General features: G+C 38.8%; 1 protein-coding gene across 1 annotated transcript in view; it reads left to right on the plus strand.

Moving 5' to 3' along the window:
* Window positions 1-3245: 3245 nt before the first annotated feature.
* The window catches only part of LOC109924088 (importin-8-like), an 85347-nt gene continuing 70830 nt past the window's right edge, over window positions 3246-17762 (plus strand). Inside the window, exons 1-5 of the mRNA XM_048607813.1 lie at window positions 3246-3260; window positions 6495-6576; window positions 7967-8123; window positions 14439-14597; window positions 17334-17490. Coding sequence (XP_048463770.1) covers window positions 3246-3260; window positions 6495-6576; window positions 7967-8123; window positions 14439-14597; window positions 17334-17490 — 570 coding nt within the window. The remainder of the gene's footprint in view (window positions 3261-6494; window positions 6577-7966; window positions 8124-14438; window positions 14598-17333; window positions 17491-17762) is intronic.

A 17762-nucleotide genomic window follows, 5' to 3' on the forward strand; every position in this document is an offset into this window, starting at 1 on the left:
AGTGCTGGCCTAACACTTCACTTGTATACCTGTTCCCATGAACAAGTAAATGTAAAAAGTACTTCTCCTATCCCTAACCAATGAGTGGTGCACGTGTAATACTCCCTCAGCATTCTTTGTTGAACTAGATTATTCACCAAGATTCAGAATTAAATCTGGGATCTCCCAGTCTACATGGCTCTGGAGAGGTGCCCTCAGAACTGTTGGGATGTACAGTATATCAACTTTGAATTCAGCTTTAATTTGAGACACTTGGTAAACAAGTGTATTTTTTAGCAGTTTTGAAATAACTGTGGTTCAGCTTAGACTGTAACACATCCCATCTCCTAAATAAGCCAATACACTATGTGTTACAATACAGTCTAAGGGAATTATCACTGGATTAAGCATTAATTTTGTATAACTGTTTGGTAAAAGTGAATAATTAAAAATTCATATTAACAACTGAAAGAACTGCAGACGCTATAAATCAGAAACAAATAAAAATCGCTGAAGAAACTCAGCAGGTCTGTAAGCATTGTGAAGAGAAATCAGAGTTAACTTCTCAGGTCCAGTGACCCTTCTGCAGAACTGTGTTGGTTGTAATTAAAAATGCATATTGCTGTGAATCGAACTGTGATCAAAATGATCCAATATCTTCTTCTTTGCAAAATCCTTCACTTTTTAAATATACTTTGAAGCCCAATTTGCATAGTCAAATAGTTCACTCAAAAGAATGCGTATATAAAGTCATCAGGTGAAGCGCATGGAAACAGGCCCGTAGGTCCAAATTGTCCATGACAACTAAGTTTCCCAAACTAAACTAGTCCCACCTACCTGCATTTGGCCCATATCCCTCTCAGCCCTTCATATTCAGGTAGTTGTCCAAATGTCTTTCAGATGTTGTAACAGTACCTGCATCCACCAGTTCCTCTGGTAGTTCATTCCACGTATGACCCACCTTGTGTGTGAAAACCTTGCCCCTCAGGTCTCTTTTAAAACTTTCTCCTCTCATCCTAAAAATATTCCCCCTAGTTTTGACCTCTTTCTCCCCCCCCCCACCCCCCCAAAGGCAAAAAGACCTTTGTCATTTACTTTTATGCCCCTTATGATTTTACAAACCTCTGTATGGTCACCCCTCAACCTCCTATGCTCTGTTGAAAAAAGCGCCTGGCCTATACCGACTCTGTTTATAACTCAAACCCTCCCCTGGCAACATCCTGGTACATCTTTTCTGAACCTTCTCCAATTTAATATCCTGCCCATAGCAGGGCAGCCAGAACTGTGCACAGTACTCCAAAAATGGCCTCACTAATGTCCTGTACAACCTCCATATGACATCCCAACTCCTATACTCGGTGATCTATGCAATGAAACCAAGAGTGCTAAATGCCTTCTTAACTACCTTGGCTACTTGTAATGCAACTTCTAAAGAACTATGTACCTGAACCCCCTAGGTCTTTCTGTCCAACAACTACCACAGCCCTACCATTAACTGAATTAGACCTGTCCTTGTTCGTTTTACCAAAATGCAATGTCTAGCATTTATCCAAATTAAACTCTATCTGCCATTTCTCAACCCATTGGCCCAATTGATCAAGATGCTTTTGTAATCTTAGATAACCTTCTTCACCAGATAGATCATGTCAATGTTTCAAAGAGTTGACTCATTTACTGCTGCAATTTGTTTGCGTTTTAAAAATGCATTCACTGGAGATGAATATTGCTAGCTTTGTCAGCATTTGTTACACATCCCTAACTTCTTTTGAGAACGCAGTGGTCAGTAATCATCTTGAAGTGCTGCATTCTACTAATGTCCCAACCTCTGGGCCAGGAGACCTGGGTTCAAGTCCCACGTGCTCCAGAGGTGTGTAATAACGTCTCTGAACAGGTTGTTTCAGAAATACCTACCTGTAGAGCTGTTCGGCAGGGAGTTCCAAAATTTAGCTCCAGTGATAGTGAAAGAATGGCAAGTCAGGGTGATGTGAGGCTTGGAGGGAAACCTGCTGGTGGCAGTGATCTCATGCATCTGCTACCCTTATCTTTCGAAGTATAAAGTAAAGGCCATGAATGTGATGCAAAGAGCAAGTGGCTAGATAACTCCTGTTTTAATATTTTGAATAACACTTAGTCAGACCTTGTGCACTATTTGAACTAATGTTCCCTAGTATAAAGATTAAATAGTTCCTTCCAGAACATAATTTGAGTTTCATTTTCAACTCAATACATTGGGCAAAAGCATTTTGTATCTCTGTTTTTGACAAAATTGTATGACTTACAGTTCATTCAGCTCACTCTCCCAATACTGCAACCGTTTTATTTGCTTTCTCATGACATATTTTCATAAGCTCCCCCATCAACATCATCTTTTCTCAAAAGATTTTTGTATCTTCTCACTACCATATTGAGTGCTGCCTATTTTGCTGGAATGACAGGCAACTTGTTCACAAGGTTCGCTGAATCTCAATTTTCAACTTACTGTCAGAAGCTGAAAGAAAGTCTCAACAGACTTGAATATATTTTAGTTCGTCATACCTATAGCTATTTATTCTTCTCTGTTTCCTTTCCATCAACTCAGGATGAATCAGCTGAGTGCAGAAATTTGCTAAATTTCATTAAATTATCTTTTGCAAATGTAGGCTGCCTTCATTATTGAAGCAGAACGTGCAGCTGGAAAGAATGATTCCCTTCAAACTCCTCATGCTTTGCTTTTCCTTGCTAAGTCTACTCTAGAAAATTGTACAGTGGTTTTATTAACATGATTGGATGAAACTGCCTGTACTATTGCAAAAGAATGCAGAAAATAAAATATAATCTCTGTGAAATATAAATTGAGTTTTCATGATTTTAACACATCAACTGTGTAAGCACCCACTCCAACATTGCGTCAATGAGAACCATGCATATATGCTGACTATGGCCATTTGAGACAGCCTGTCACATTAAGCTTATTTTCTTAGGTGCACAGGTAAATGTTGACATGTTTTAGAAATTTTTATCTGTCCAAACAAATATTAGTGGACAATTGAACTGTAACCCAACTTGTACAATTTCAAGTCAAGTTTGGGTGCAATTTTCCCATTGTGCTGAAAGTGGAAACACTTCCCTGGAGTGTATTATTGGAATCGACTAATACCTATCATTTAAACTCTAGTCCTCTGTGGAGAAAATGCTTTATGGAGCTGTAGTAAAGTGACAATGAGCCAGCAAAAGATTGCAAAAAAATGGTGACCAAGGTCATGGCCTAAAGTGGATTTTAAGGGAGAATGGGTACGGTGAAAGTATGTATGCAGAAACCTCAAGGGAAAAAAAGTTACAAAATGTGGATCCTGTACATTATCTGTATTTCTGAGGATGTGTTCAAGGGTGTTGGTTGCACAAGATGATGCATCAGTGAACGTTGATGGGGTAGAGTGAGAGGTGGCAGTATGGAATGTGCAAGGCTATGAAATTATCCATAATGAATTTTAGGTTAGCACTTTTATCAATCAGGAGCTCATCAAACACTCTGTGAGGTTCAAGTTTCAAATTATTCATCCAAAATATTTTTCTATCATCTTGTAAGATGCAACTTCAGTAAAAGAAATCGAGTTGCATTTAAACAGTACTGTATCATGTCATTGTATCGCAGAGTGACTTATGTTCAGTGCTGGTTGCTTTGCAAATGTTGAATTTTCCCAGGTGTAACAAAATGGCATAAGTTGAATATTTTAATAATGGTAGTTTCTGGAAAAGCTCAGCAGGTCTGGCAGCATGTGTGAAGAAAAAAATCAGAGTTAATGTTTAGGGTCTGGTGACCCTTCCTCAGAACTGACGAAGTTCTGTGGAAGGGTCACCAGACCCAAAACATTAACTCTGATTTTTTCTTCACAGATGCTGCCAGACCTACAGAGCTTTTCCTGCAACTTCTTCTGTTTTTGTTCCTGATTTACAGCATCCGCAGTTCATTTGGTTTTTATTTCAGTAATGGTGGTTACTTGTGGAATATTGGATTAACTTCTGCCCTTTTTTGAAATATTATTACTTTTTTCTGAAAAAAACTATACCTTATAAAATTGTACAGGTACATTACATGACAGTTTTTAAATTTAATATTTCAAAAGTAATGCACCTCACTTCAGTTAAGTGTGTGGCCCACTGAAGTTCTTCACGACAATTAAATGTTATGTAGAATGTATCTGTTTCTTCATGTCAAAACATTCTCTACAACATAGATGAGAGATTCTACACTGGTCCGGTCCCTCACATTACCATTGTGAGAGGGCCTTAGACTGTGCCTTACCTTTTTTGAACCTTTACATCGTCTGCCTCAAATTTTAATCATGGACATTGGAGGGTGCCAGTCTGCAAATCTTGGTCGAAGAAGACTCCTTTCACTGTAAGACCTGCAAATTTTGGCTAGAACAAAGCGTGTCTTTTGCTGTGTTTTTGTATTACACTAATTTGAACCATTTAGAGTAGGGAGATACAGACAAGTTTCAGCTGAAAGACATAACACCAACACTGTAGCACCCCATTCTTACTGAAACAGAACAATGGGTTAATTTACTCAAGTCATGGGACATGAGCATGTAACCTCTTACTTAGAGGCAAAAATGTTATCAGCTGAGACAAGCAATATATCATAGTGTCATTGAGGCATAAAAATAATTGGCAATCTGGCTGTAGCAGAGACACACAAGCATTCACTTTCAATTCTTCTACCAAGATATAATAACCACAAAGGCAGAAAACTTTGGTACAGCAAGTAAATTCTCATAATGTTTTGATATCCCTAATTTGTGAGAACAGTTGCTTTTGTTGGTTGCTCCATTAACCTCTTTTTCACTCCTAGGTTGCTGTTTCTCTCCTATCTTTGTATGGACTTTCTCTTTTTAAGCCATTCCATTATATTCCTTTTTAAGGCCCCCTTCTTACTTTCCTTACCCTCCATAGAATCCCAAGTATGTAGGTTTGAAATAGGATAAATTCAATCAACAATTACTTTGCAACCTGCAAAACTAAGTTTCAACAGTGGTGCAGTAATTGTAAATGGTGTTTGAAACTGAGTGACAAGGGAAGCTGAGACTGTGGTTCTGATATTAAATGGAACAAAAGTAGAGACCAGAGTTAACCTGCTGGCATTGTGATCAATAGCAAAGTTGATGCAAGGATTTGCATTTGTATAGTAATGTTTGCAACTGCAGGATATCTCAAAGCTGATGTGAAGTTTAGGTTGTGGGCAGAAAGCTGCAGTCACATCTGCGAATACCTGCAACTAATCTGAGGATAGAAAACTATTTCTTTCTTGATTGTTGAATAGTTTCTTCAGTATTACCTTATTCAAGTAGCGCGCTGGAAATCGAGCCCCACAATTCCCAAAGTTGTCGTTAAAAGTTAAAGATTTTATAACAGGATGTAAAATTCCCAATTTAGATCCAGGTTGACAGAAAGTATGGACGAGGTTTCTGTACTTAACCAGAATTGATATTTATTATAAGTAAATAGATTCGAGCTGCAGATATACGATTATGAACCGTTGACATATAACTCTACGAGTTAGAACTCTAATCCCCTTAAAACTCACCCTGCAGGCATATACAGACACAAAAAAACATTGTGCTATGGATGGAGGGGAAAGGTGGGAAGATAGTTAATTGGTCTCTGCCCACTGGGTTCACTGAAGTTATCCTTTTAGTTTGCCGGGACATATTTTGTTGATCTATTTGTTCTCCAGGTACTTTCACTTGCCTGGGGAAAACACAGAACAACTGGTTCACAACCCTGTAAAATCTCTGACTTATTGGTTGATGGCAACAGTTTAAAGAAAGTGGTGTGAGAAAATGAAACCGACTTTTTCAGGCTTCAGGGGTTTTCTTATTATATTGACAAGTCAGTACTTTCCTTTTCAGAGGTGCAAAGACTTACAGCTATCTTGTTGACACTCGCAAACTGTACAGCCATCTGGGAGCTAATCACATAGATTTTGGCAGACAGAAGGCCTTTGTCATCAAAAACCAGCCATTGCTCCACAGACCAATCGGCTACCTGTTGCTGGCTGAAACTCATTCTGTCCACACTCCCTAGTCCCAGTTCATTTGCAACTAAACTTCATCCACTAGTTGAACACACAATCATGTAAACAGCACTTGCATTAAATGCTAGTAGCTTGCTTTTAAAAAAGTACAGCAATCCTTTTCACAACTCATGATTTTTAAAAACAGTCCTTTTCCTACTTCAGTCCACAATCATAAATTCAGAAAAGAAAAGGATTTGGTCTTTGCAATATTCATTGTACTTGGAGCAGCTAAAATTGCAAGCATTCCAGTCAGAGGTTTCATACTTTGGAAGTCAGCAAACAGTAGAAGGATCTGTCATGTGATTTCTCTATGATGAGATTCCTTCGCTTGACCTCTTAGAACAGGATAGGAATGAACTGTGCTGAATTGTCGAGTTTGACTTGCAAATGCTGTGTGTGTGTTTTAAATTTAGTTTTGCACTTCCTCTTCTTGAGTCTATATTTTTGTTTTTTGCAGTCTTACAAGATCATAAACTTTGCTCCAACATTGCTTCAGATCATTGTGTCTGATCAGGTCGAATTTCCAGTCAGACAAGCTGGTGAGTTTAGGCTGTCCTCTTCCAAATGTTTTCCTGTCATCCAACTAATGGATATCCAGTATAATTTGATTTAGTTTGGTACCCAGTATTAACAAGCCCTCTTGGGGTGAGATGTAGCATAGCAATACTTAGAATGAAACTCTCTATGGACTTCCTAGACTCAAGAACTTTACTTCAGAAGGTCATTTGATACATGCTCAATTTCTCATGCCATTAGTTTCTTTATATTTGATATTATCGTTTTCATTTTATGACCAGTTATGTTCAGTGGACTTGAGCATTTAATTGTCATAACTTTCATTCACCAATCCTAAATTTAGTAGGACCTATATGATGAACCGTAATAGTTAGCCGATCCCCTCATTTGATTTTTGATTTAAATTCAGTTCCTGAAGGCAAAACAGCTGTGCTTGCCTCACAGAACTGGTGTGTTTGACAATGATTGAAATTCAATCTGCCCCTCTTTGTTGACAAACGTTTAATTTCTAGTCTGAACAGAAACCATAGTTTGCTTGTTTGATGAGTTACTTTCTTCCTGTGTCCTACCTTGTTGGGAGTCTCCTGTTTTCCCAAACCTTGAGCGTGGACTGTAATCTCTACAATATAGGACATGTTTTTTTTTGTGTGAGTTTAAGAACGCACGCACCCAAGATATCTATTTACTATGTGGCACAGCCTAGTCTGTGTACCTCCCAGCACTAACTATAGCTGAGATAATAAACCCTCTGCATGGAAAGAGAATCCAGGAAATCACAGAAATCTAATGTTTGGTGACCATCATGCCTACATAGTGATACCTGTTGAACTGAAGTAATCTTCTGTAATATTCTTGTCTCATGTCCTTTTTATATTCTTTTTTCAATGTCGTTAGTCTCTGACCCAGTCATTACTTGTGGGGATTAAAAAAAACACTGTATGAAAATGATAATGAGCTTTTCCCCATCCTTGCCATCTAGTCAGAGACACTGAGGCTACTTATGTGACCCATCTATGATCAGCTAACTTGAGGAGCTCGTGAATTGAATCTGATATTTTGATAATCTGTTTAGAATCACACCACACACGAGATACTGAAGGTTTGCTCCTGAGGTTGAAACAACATGCCCCTGTATGCAAGTCAGTCTTCAGGAGAGAGCAGAGATTTAAAAAAAAACTTTTTAAAATCTGTAAAATACTGATCGAAACTAAGCTTTTAAGTTATTAATTAATCAGTAGTAGGCAAGATTTAATACTGTTTGACAGCAATGAAATGTCACAGAGTAGTATAAAAACCCCAGAATTAATTGTTTATTTTTCTTCATTTATTTGAAATATAATCACTGAAAAAAGTTGTTGAACTACACCCAGTCTTCAAATTTAAATGTTTAAATTTCTATCTAATTAATATTAGCGGCTATCTACATGAAGAACATGGTGACTCAGTACTGGCCTGATCGTGAAGCACCTCCTGGGGAAGCCATGCTGCCTTTCAACATACATGAAAATGATCGTCAGCAAATCCGGGACAACATTGTGGAGGGGATTATTCAGTCTCCTGACTTAATCAGGTAACGTCCAGTCAGAGATAGCAATTACTGAAATTCCATAAGATCATGAGATGTCAGTGCAGAAGTAGGCCATTCAGCCCATAGAGATCTGCTCTGCCATTCGATGAGATCATGGCTGATATGACAATCCTCAACTCCACTTTCCTGCCTTTTCCCCGTAACCCTTGATTCACTTGCCGATTAAACATCTACCTATCTCCGCCTTGAATATATGTGATGACTTGGCCTTGACAGTCCTCTCCAATAAAGAAATCCACAAGTCAAGTAAAAGACCCCACTGTTTGCCTTCATTGAAATCTCAAGTATTTCTCATTTGCTTAATTTCTTAACACCACTTACAATGCTACCTGTCTTTGCATCATCAGCGGGCTTAGATATATGGCTTAACGAATAGCTGGGGCCCCAACACAGATCATTTTGGGACACCACTAGAAACATTCTGCCAATTCAAGTAGCTGCCTATTATTTGTCCTTATTCTATCCTGTAGGTCATCCAGTTTCCAAACCAGTTTCTTGATTATTTTGTATACTCAATGAAAATTCACCTCAGGTCTGCAGTTGCTGTACAAAATCAGTTTTTTAACCCACCTCTGGGAAGTCTGCAGAACAGAATCACCATGATATCTACTCTGAAGAAATTTGAAGAACAAATTGGACATACTGAGACTGTTTTGGTTAGAGCAAAACATGATGGAACAATTTGAAAGATTAAAATTATGAAGTGAAGGAAGAGAGTAGATAGTGTTTGGGGTTCTTGAATGAAAATATATAATCATAGAATAAGACGTTATAGAAGAGACCCTTCAGCCTGTCAAGCCTGTACTGCCAAAATATACTACATATGCTAGTCCTACTTTCCTGCACCAGGCCCATTGCCTTGAGCGTTATGACACTTTGCGCGGTTATGAGGTTTCCTGCCTGAACTAATCTCCCAGGCAGTGCATTCCAGACCCACATAACACTCTGGGTGAAACAGCTTCTCCTCAAATCTTCTCTAAATCTTCTGCCTTACAGTTTAAAATTGTGTCCCTTGTAAGTGACCTTTCAACTAAGGGGAACAGCTGCTTTCTATTCACTCTGTCCATGTCCCGTAGTCTTATACACTTTGATCAGGTTCCCCTTCGACCTTCTCTGCTCCAAAGAAGATAACATGATCCTACCCAACCTCTCTTCATAGCTGAACTGCTCCATTCCAAGCAACGTCCTAATGAATCTTCTTTGCACTCCGTCCAGTGCCATCACATCCTTCCTATAGTGTATTAAATGCAAATATTTGGGATAGGGAATGGGAAGGACTTGGGCTAAGTATTCAACAGCCTCACAGTCCTCTCCAAAAACCCTCTAACAACAATCTTTATGTATCAGAACAAAAGTGTCACAGTTTTAAAATCATTTAACATTTAAAAAAGCAAGAAGTTATAATAAGCTACTGAAATCAGTCATAATGAAGTTGGATTTTTAAAAACAATCCATAAGGGTTTAAAACCTTATTGTCCAGTTCCTTTGATGGGTTTCTTTGTAAATCTTTTCAGAAAAAGAGGATTAATGCTTCTTGGATAACACAACGTGGAGCATGGAGGAGCACAGCAGGCCAGGCAGCATCAGAGGAGCAGGAAAGTTAACGTTTTGGGTTGGGACCCTTCTTCAGAAATGGGGGAAGAAGGGTCCCGACCCGAAATGTCAACTTTCCTGCTCCTGTGATGCTGCCTGCCTGCTGTGTTCCTCCAGCTGTACACTGTGTTATCTCTGACTCCAGCATCGGCCGTTCTTACTATTTCTTAATGCTTCTTGGAATGTGAGCAAATAACTTGTCCAGCCTGGCTGTAGTCTTTCTGATTTATGTTGCTGATTTGTTATCATCTAACTGCACATTGTATTTGTATGGTAAGGTCAAGATCATATTGTACTGGTATATCAGAAGTGCTGGATTATTAGATCCATAAAAACTTTTAAAATACATCTTACATTTTGAAAAATTAACAACAGCAAACTAAAGATGTAGCAAGTTGTATTTACCTTCTCTGATGCAGTAGATTCGATCAATTCAGTTCCCAAGTCAGCGCATCTTAGGGGACAGGGGAGGCGATGGCCCAGTTTATTATCACTGGACTGTTAATCCAGAGACCCAGGTAATGTTCTGGAGACCCAGGTTTGAATCCTGCCATGGCAGATAGTGGAATTTGAATTCAATAAATATCTGGAATTAAGACTCTAATGATGACCGTGAATCCATTGTTGATTGTCAGGAAAAACCCATCTGGTTCACTAATGTCCTTTAGGGAAGGAAACTGCCATCCTTACCTGGTCTGGCCTACATGTGACTCCAGACCCACAGCAATGTGGTTGACTCTTAGACTCTTAACTGCCCTCTGGGCAATTCAGGACGGGCAATAAACACTGCCTAACCAGTGACGTCCTCATCTCTATGAATAAAACAAAGAAAAATATCTCCTTCTGTGGAAATTGACTGACATTGTCCCATATCTGCTTGTACTTTACTATGATCTAAAGTTATGATATGTCCCCTAATGCCTGCGTCCATGTACTAGTTTCTTGGACATTGCTTAATCTGTCTCCCAAGAGACAGAAGAAAATATTTGGTGAGATGAGACCAGGTACTTAGCATTGTGATGCTTTATTTTTCTGCAAGGTACACAAAAAGAACAACAACGTATTCCTCAAATCTAGCTAATAAAGGAGTGCTAGAAATACTCCGCCGTTTAGGCAGGATTTGTTGAGAGAGAACAGGGTTCATGTTTCGAACAGACAACCTAAAGAATTTTGAGGAAAGGTCTTGAATCTGAAATGTTCATTCTGATTCTTGTTTCACAAAAGATGACATCCTGGATTAAATCTCTACAATTTTATTGAGTGTAATAATACAGTATGATTATTTTAGAAAAATACAAAACAACAATAATTTAATCTGTATGTTGATTAGATTAATCAGATTAGAAAGGGTAGCTATAACAACAAATTCATAGGGTGCATTAAGGGTAGCTTCATAGAGTCGTAGAGCTACACAGCACAGAAACAGACCCTTCGGTTCAACTCATCCATCTTGACCAGATACCCTAAATACGTCTAATCCCATTTGCCAGCATTTGGCTCATATCCCTGTAACTCCTTCCTATTAATATACCCATCCGGATGCCTTTTAAATGTTAAATTGTACCAGCCTCCTCCACCACTTCCTCTGGCAGCACGTTCCATACATGCACCATCCTTTGCATGAAAAAGTTTCCCCTTAGATCCTTTTTAAATCTTTCCCCTCTCACCTTAAACCTATGCCCTCTAGTTTTGGACTCCCCCACCCCTGGGAAAGGACCTTGGCTATTTACCCTATCCAGGCCCCTCATGATTTCATTAACCTCCATAAGGTCACCCCTTGGCCTCCGATGCTCCAGGGAAAATAGCCCCAGTCTGTTCAGCCTCTCCCTATTGCTCAAATCCTCCAACCCTGGCAACACCCTTGTAAATCTTTTATGAACCCTTTCAAGTTTCACAACATCCTTTCTGTAGCAAGGAGACCAGAATTGCACGCAGTATTCCAATAGTGGCCTAACCAATATCCTGCAACTTGATCTCCCAACTCCTACACTTGAGGCACTGACCAATAAAGGCAAGCATACCAAACACCTTCTTCGCTATCCTTTCTATCTGGGACTACACTTTCAAGGAACTGTGAAGCTGCACTCCAAGGTCTCTTTGTTCAGCAACAGTCCCCAGGACCTTACCATTAAGTGTATAGGCTTGCCCTGGTTTGCCTTTCCAAAATGCAGATCTCACATTTATCTAAATTAAACTCCATCTGCCACTTGTCGGCCCTTTGGCCCATCTGATCAAGATCCCGTTGTACGCCTCACTGTCCACTACATGTCCAATTTTGGTGCCATCTGCAAACTTACTAACCGTACCTGCTATGCTTGCATCCAAATCATTTATATAAATGACAAAAAGCAGTGGACCCAGCACCGGTCCTTGTGGCACACTGCTAGTCACAGGCCTCCAGTCTGAAAAGCAACCCTCCACTACCCCCCCTCTGTCTTCCAGCTTTGAACCAGTTCTGTATCCAAATGGCTACTTCTCCTTCTATTCCATGTGATCTAACCAGTCCACGCCTTGTCGAACCTTGTCAAAAGCCTTACTGAAGTCCACATAGGTCACGTCCACTGCTCTTTTCTCATCAATCCTCTTCGTTTCTTCTTCAGAAAACTCAATCAAGTTAGTGAGACATGATTTCCCACGCACAAAGTCATGTTGACTATTCCTAATCAGTCCTTGCCTTTCCAAATGCATGGAAATCCTGTCCCTCAGGAACCCGTCCAACAACTTGACCACTACCAATGTCAGGCTCACGGGTCTACAGTTCCCTGGCTTTTCCTTACTACCTTTCTTAAATGAACAGTATGTTATGGAGCCAACAAAGTAGCAAGCTGTCTTGGATTTGGTAATAGATAATGAGGCAGGCTTAATAGGGAAATTAATTTAATTTTCTAGGAAATAGTGATCATAACATGATAGATTTTAATATTAGTTTGAGAGTGAGAGACTTGGATCGGAAATAATTGCATTTAACTTAAAAGGGAATTACAGTGAAATGAGGATAGGGTTAGCTAAAGTGAACTGGCTGGATACATTAGCAGGAATGACCGTAAGCAAGCAGTGGCAGATATTTAAGGAGGTAATTTGTGACTCAGCAAAATTGCATCCTAGTAAGGAGGAAAGATTCTAAGAGAGGGACAAACCAATCATGGCTAACCAAGTAAATTAAGGAGAGTATTAAATTGAAAGAAAAAGCATATAGGAGACCAAAGTCAGTGATCGCCCTGAAAACTGGGTTTCTGAATCCATCAATGGCAAGCTAAAAAGATATAAAAACAGAGAGAATAAATTGTGAAATATATGCAAACTGACCATAAGAGTTTGATTAAATATATAAAAAGGAGGAAAGAGATCAAAATGAACATAGGTCCCTTCGAAGAAGAATGTGGGGAGACGGTTTTGGGGGAGAGGAAATGTTAGAGCAATTAGTCTTTATGGTTGAGGAGAACATCTGAGGTGGGGCGAATTAAATACCATCACCGTCTCTAAATAAGTAGTATTAGACTAACTAATACTAAAGGTGGATGAGTCCCCTGAGCCTGATGGCTTGCATCTTGGAATCCTAAAAGATGTAGCTACAAAGATATGGCCTACTCTTATTCCTAACCCTTATAATCATTTTAGTCTTAAAGAACGTGCCACAATATCCCATCACAGTGGATCATATATTTTACTTTAAACTTTTCTCTTATATGGGTGGTTTTTGGAGAGAATTCAGTTTACTGTTTTTTTTCCTAATCCCTCATGATGTTGAAAATATTTGATTTTTTTTTTCTCTCAAGTACAAAGTGGATGGCCTTGCATTTGCTTGCATTGACCTCCAGTCACAGGCTAGGGCATCTCGGGAATCAAAGGGATTTGGGTGTCCTATACACACAACTCATTAAAGTGAGTTCACGGGTACAAAAACTAACCAGAAAAGTGAATGGAATGTTAATCTTTGTCTCAAGGAAGTTAGAATACAAGGAAGAGAAGTGATATTGCAGTTCTTCAGAACCTTGATTACTGCATTCAGATCTGGAAACAACTTCAACAAAAATACATTAGCTGTGGACAGGACATAGAGCATATCCATTAAAGTAATAAAGATTTAAACCACAAGGACAAGTTGCATAGATATTTTTAAGCAACCTGTTCACACGTATTATGATACTCCTGTAGAGCAGTGTGACTTGAATGTTGGCCTCCTGGCCCAGAGGTAAGGACACTTCCACTGTGCTGCAGCAAAATTTGGCTTGTAATCCTTTTGCAGTTATCTGATTGAGATGTTCAGTGAATATGGGTCATTGATAGCTTGCAGATGCATGTTAAACTAACTGCTCTGAACTATTTCTGCTCATCAGGGAGTCTAAAATTAGGATTGCATCGTTTAACATTTAAAGCCAGTGGAGTAAAACTTTCACAATTAACTCAAAGTAGCACTTTGACCCACAAAGGATCTTAGATGTCTCAAAGCCCCTTTTGTAAAAGTTATTCATTGTGGAACAATTGTTAATTACTTGTGCCAATGTTTTCACCTCTGTTGGCTTACTTGTAATCCATATATTTCAATTTTTTTTCCAGTGATAGTGATTTCCCGTCTCCCATTATGTGTCTTGTTGCTCTATTTCTTGTTTTATTGTTGGGCAGTGCCAAATATGCAGCAGAACAATCATGAAATTTGTATTTCATGGACATGTGACTATTTACCTGTTAATGTAACGTTTGAAGGTCTCAGTTGGCTGTGTGTCTTCGTGCTATCATTAAGTACGACTTCCCAGGGCGTTGGACAGCAGTGGTGGACAAAATTGGCTTTTTCCTACAGTCTCCAAATAATGCAAGCTGGCTCGGCAGTCTGATGTGCTTATATCAGCTGGTCAGGACATATGAGTAAGTATCTACAGCATATTTTCTTTTATTTGTATGTCGATTAATTACTTCTGAACTGAAATAAAATGTGATGAAGATGGACTTTATTGAGCACCCATTACAAGTTTCTTAAGTCAATAATGGGACTTTATTAGAGCTGTACATGTAGAAAGAGTTCAATTAGAATCTGGACTGCAGATAAGAGTCCTTTCTTTAGTATAGGAGACTGATTTGTAGCAAAATATCAGAGTAAAGGAGAAATAACATTAATGTATGAATGTGTTGATTGGTTGGCTGTTGGACTCTGATTTGTCATGGCATTGTCATGAAGATGACTACAAATGTTGTTTTCCATTTACAGTGGTAATTCTTACAAATTGTCCTGACATATGCAAGATACAAAGCTTTGATTAAATTGTGATAAAAATATTTCCATACAAGAGAGAGTTTAAATGCCATAGATTTTAAAACCAAATATTTGGAACTGAATTTCAAAATACAGTAGTTCATAAAATATACAATGAAGTATTTGTATAAAAGTACAAACTGCAAATGCCAAAATTCTGAACTAAGAACAAAATACTGGGAATGCCCTACAGTTGAACAGCATTTGTAGAGAGAGAAAAAACAGAGTTCATGTTTTAATTCTGTGACCTTTTGCTATGGTAGAACTTCCTGATGAATCTCATCTCCAAACCCTATCAGGACAGTCTAAGAGCTCATGAATGGAGCCCAACCAGTCCTCCACCTGGCTGAACTTGTTCTCACAGATTGAACAACTTCTGATTCAATTTCATTCATTTCCTCAAAATAAAAAGATGCAGCTATGGGTTCCAGCAGGGACCTTATCTATACTGACCTTTTTTATGGGATATATACAACATCCTTTGTTCTAGTCCTGCCAGCCTCCTTCATTGCCTCTTTCTCTATGACAATGATGCTTCCATTGGTGCTCTCCCATCCTGACCTGGAAGATACCATTGAGCTGTCCTCCAATTTCACCGTTCTCCTGTCTTTAGATGGTCTAGTTTAGACTTTCCTTATCATGACTTCCCTGTGTCTATTTCTGGGTATATGCTATCAATCAATATCCACAATGAGCCCACTAACTCCTATTTGACTACAATTTCTTGACTCTCACAATTACTTTGACTAAACATCATGCCCTGCTTCCTGCAGAGACTTCTTGTTTTTTCTCCATTACATCCGTACAGGCAATGCAACACTCTGTGCTAATGTTGCAGATAAATGTTCTGATGAAAGGTTCCAGTCTGAAACATGAATTCTGTTTGTCTCCTTGCAGACACTGCTGAGGATTTCCAGAGTTTTCTGTTTTCATTTCAATGAAATAGTATTTTTCTAAACTGATTTTGCTGCTTTTTAAGGAAAAGAACATTTCATCTTGCACTTAGTAAATACAAATGTAAAGAGAAATAAAAATAACATTTAGAGTCACCTTCATGGCAATGCCTCGACAAATTGGAATCAACTTACCAACCAGTCAGCATTCTTATATGGTATGGATGTTATTTTCTCTTTACTTGAGTATTTCTTGCAATTGTCTTGATGAGTACAAAAACATTTAGCAAAGTGTGTTTGTTTATTTTGGGCCGTACTCAAATTCTGTACAACTAGGCACTTTTTGTAAACCTGACTTTATGTAACAGTGAGGCTTACAGAGGTGGGATTGTTGTATTTTCTATTGAAGTAATTCCAACTACATTAGACCTCCTATAACATTGCTCACAGGGAGACATAGGAGGAAAAACAATTGACAGAAGCAATGCTATAGGGTGCCAACAGAGATAGCGGGCTGTAAAGTAAATTCAAAAGTGTCAGCCCTGTCGGAACTCTGGGTAATGGAGACTACATAGCTTTGGAATACCAAATTTGTAGATTGTCAGTGGTTAATTTGGTCTCATTGAATGCTTTATAATTCCCTCTTGGTTATTTTGTCTTTTTTAATTGAAATTGTAAAAATAAATTATTAGGAACTGAAGCTGAGTCTGAGACTTGAATTAGCTTTAAAAGTGTGGTAGTTCTTTGGATTCACCATGATCACTCTTCAATTTCCTGTGACCCTGCTGAAAATACACCAGATTATCAACCCTTTTTAAAAAATAGGAATTTGAAAATCACAAATTTCTCTGCAAATTTAGAGCTATATTAGCACTATGTTACATCATTTTTAAGACCACAAAATCTGATTGTAAGTACAAATCCGAAGTTGAAGTAGAGTTTGATTGCTGTTGATGGGAGATATTTGAAGATTGTTAGGTGCATTTTTTTAAAGTATTTGTTCATGGATTGTGAGTATTGCTGGTTGGACCATTATTTATTGACCATTGCTAAATATACTTGAGAAAGTGCTCGTGACCTGCACCTTGACCTGCTGCAGTCGGTGAGTTTTAGGAACGCCCACAATGCTGACAGGAGTTCTAAGATTTTGACCTAGTTACAATGAAAGAAAAGCAATATCATACCAAGTCAGGACAATGCATGACCTGGTGGGGAACTTGCGGGAGCCAGTAATGTTCTCGTGCGTCCGCTGTCCTTGTCTTCTTAGGTGGTAGAAGCAGCGGTTTTGGAAGGTGCTGAAGAAGGATGTTTCCTGCAGTCCATCATGTATTAGTGGAATGAATGAATGTTGAAGGTGGTGAATGGAGTGCCAGTCTAACAGGATGGTTTTGCCCTTTCTTGTGCCAAACTTCTTGAGTGTTGTTGGAGGTGCTGAATCCACGTGTCTTGTTTTATCAGATTCAAGAAGGCAGAAGAACGAGATCCTCTGATAGCAGCAATGCAGATATTTTTGCCTCGAATTCAACAGCAAGTTATACAACTTCTGCCAGATGCATCCCATTGGTCAGTGCTGATTCAGAAGCAGATCTTGAAAATCTTCTTTGCACTTGTTCAGGTATGAACAACATCCAGGACAGCTGCGATGCATTTCTCAATTATTGGGGCTGCCTTCTGCATCTTCATTTGTTCGGGTAATTTATATTAGCATCTGAATGCTAACCAGTTACCTTTGTACATTTTTGCTCAGAAAGAGAGTGGATCATGAATTGATTTATGAACTCTAGTAGCTCATCCATAAGGTGTGGTACCGTAGTCACTATGCTTCGAATGATAATCCAGAGAACAAATCCTGGAATGGCATTCAAAAATCTGAATAAAAACCGAAAG

This window comes from Rhincodon typus, chromosome 18 (genome assembly GCF_021869965.1).
Source record: "Rhincodon typus isolate 14 chromosome 18, sRhiTyp1.1, whole genome shotgun sequence".
Lineage (NCBI taxonomy): Eukaryota > Metazoa > Chordata > Chondrichthyes > Orectolobiformes > Rhincodontidae > Rhincodon > Rhincodon typus.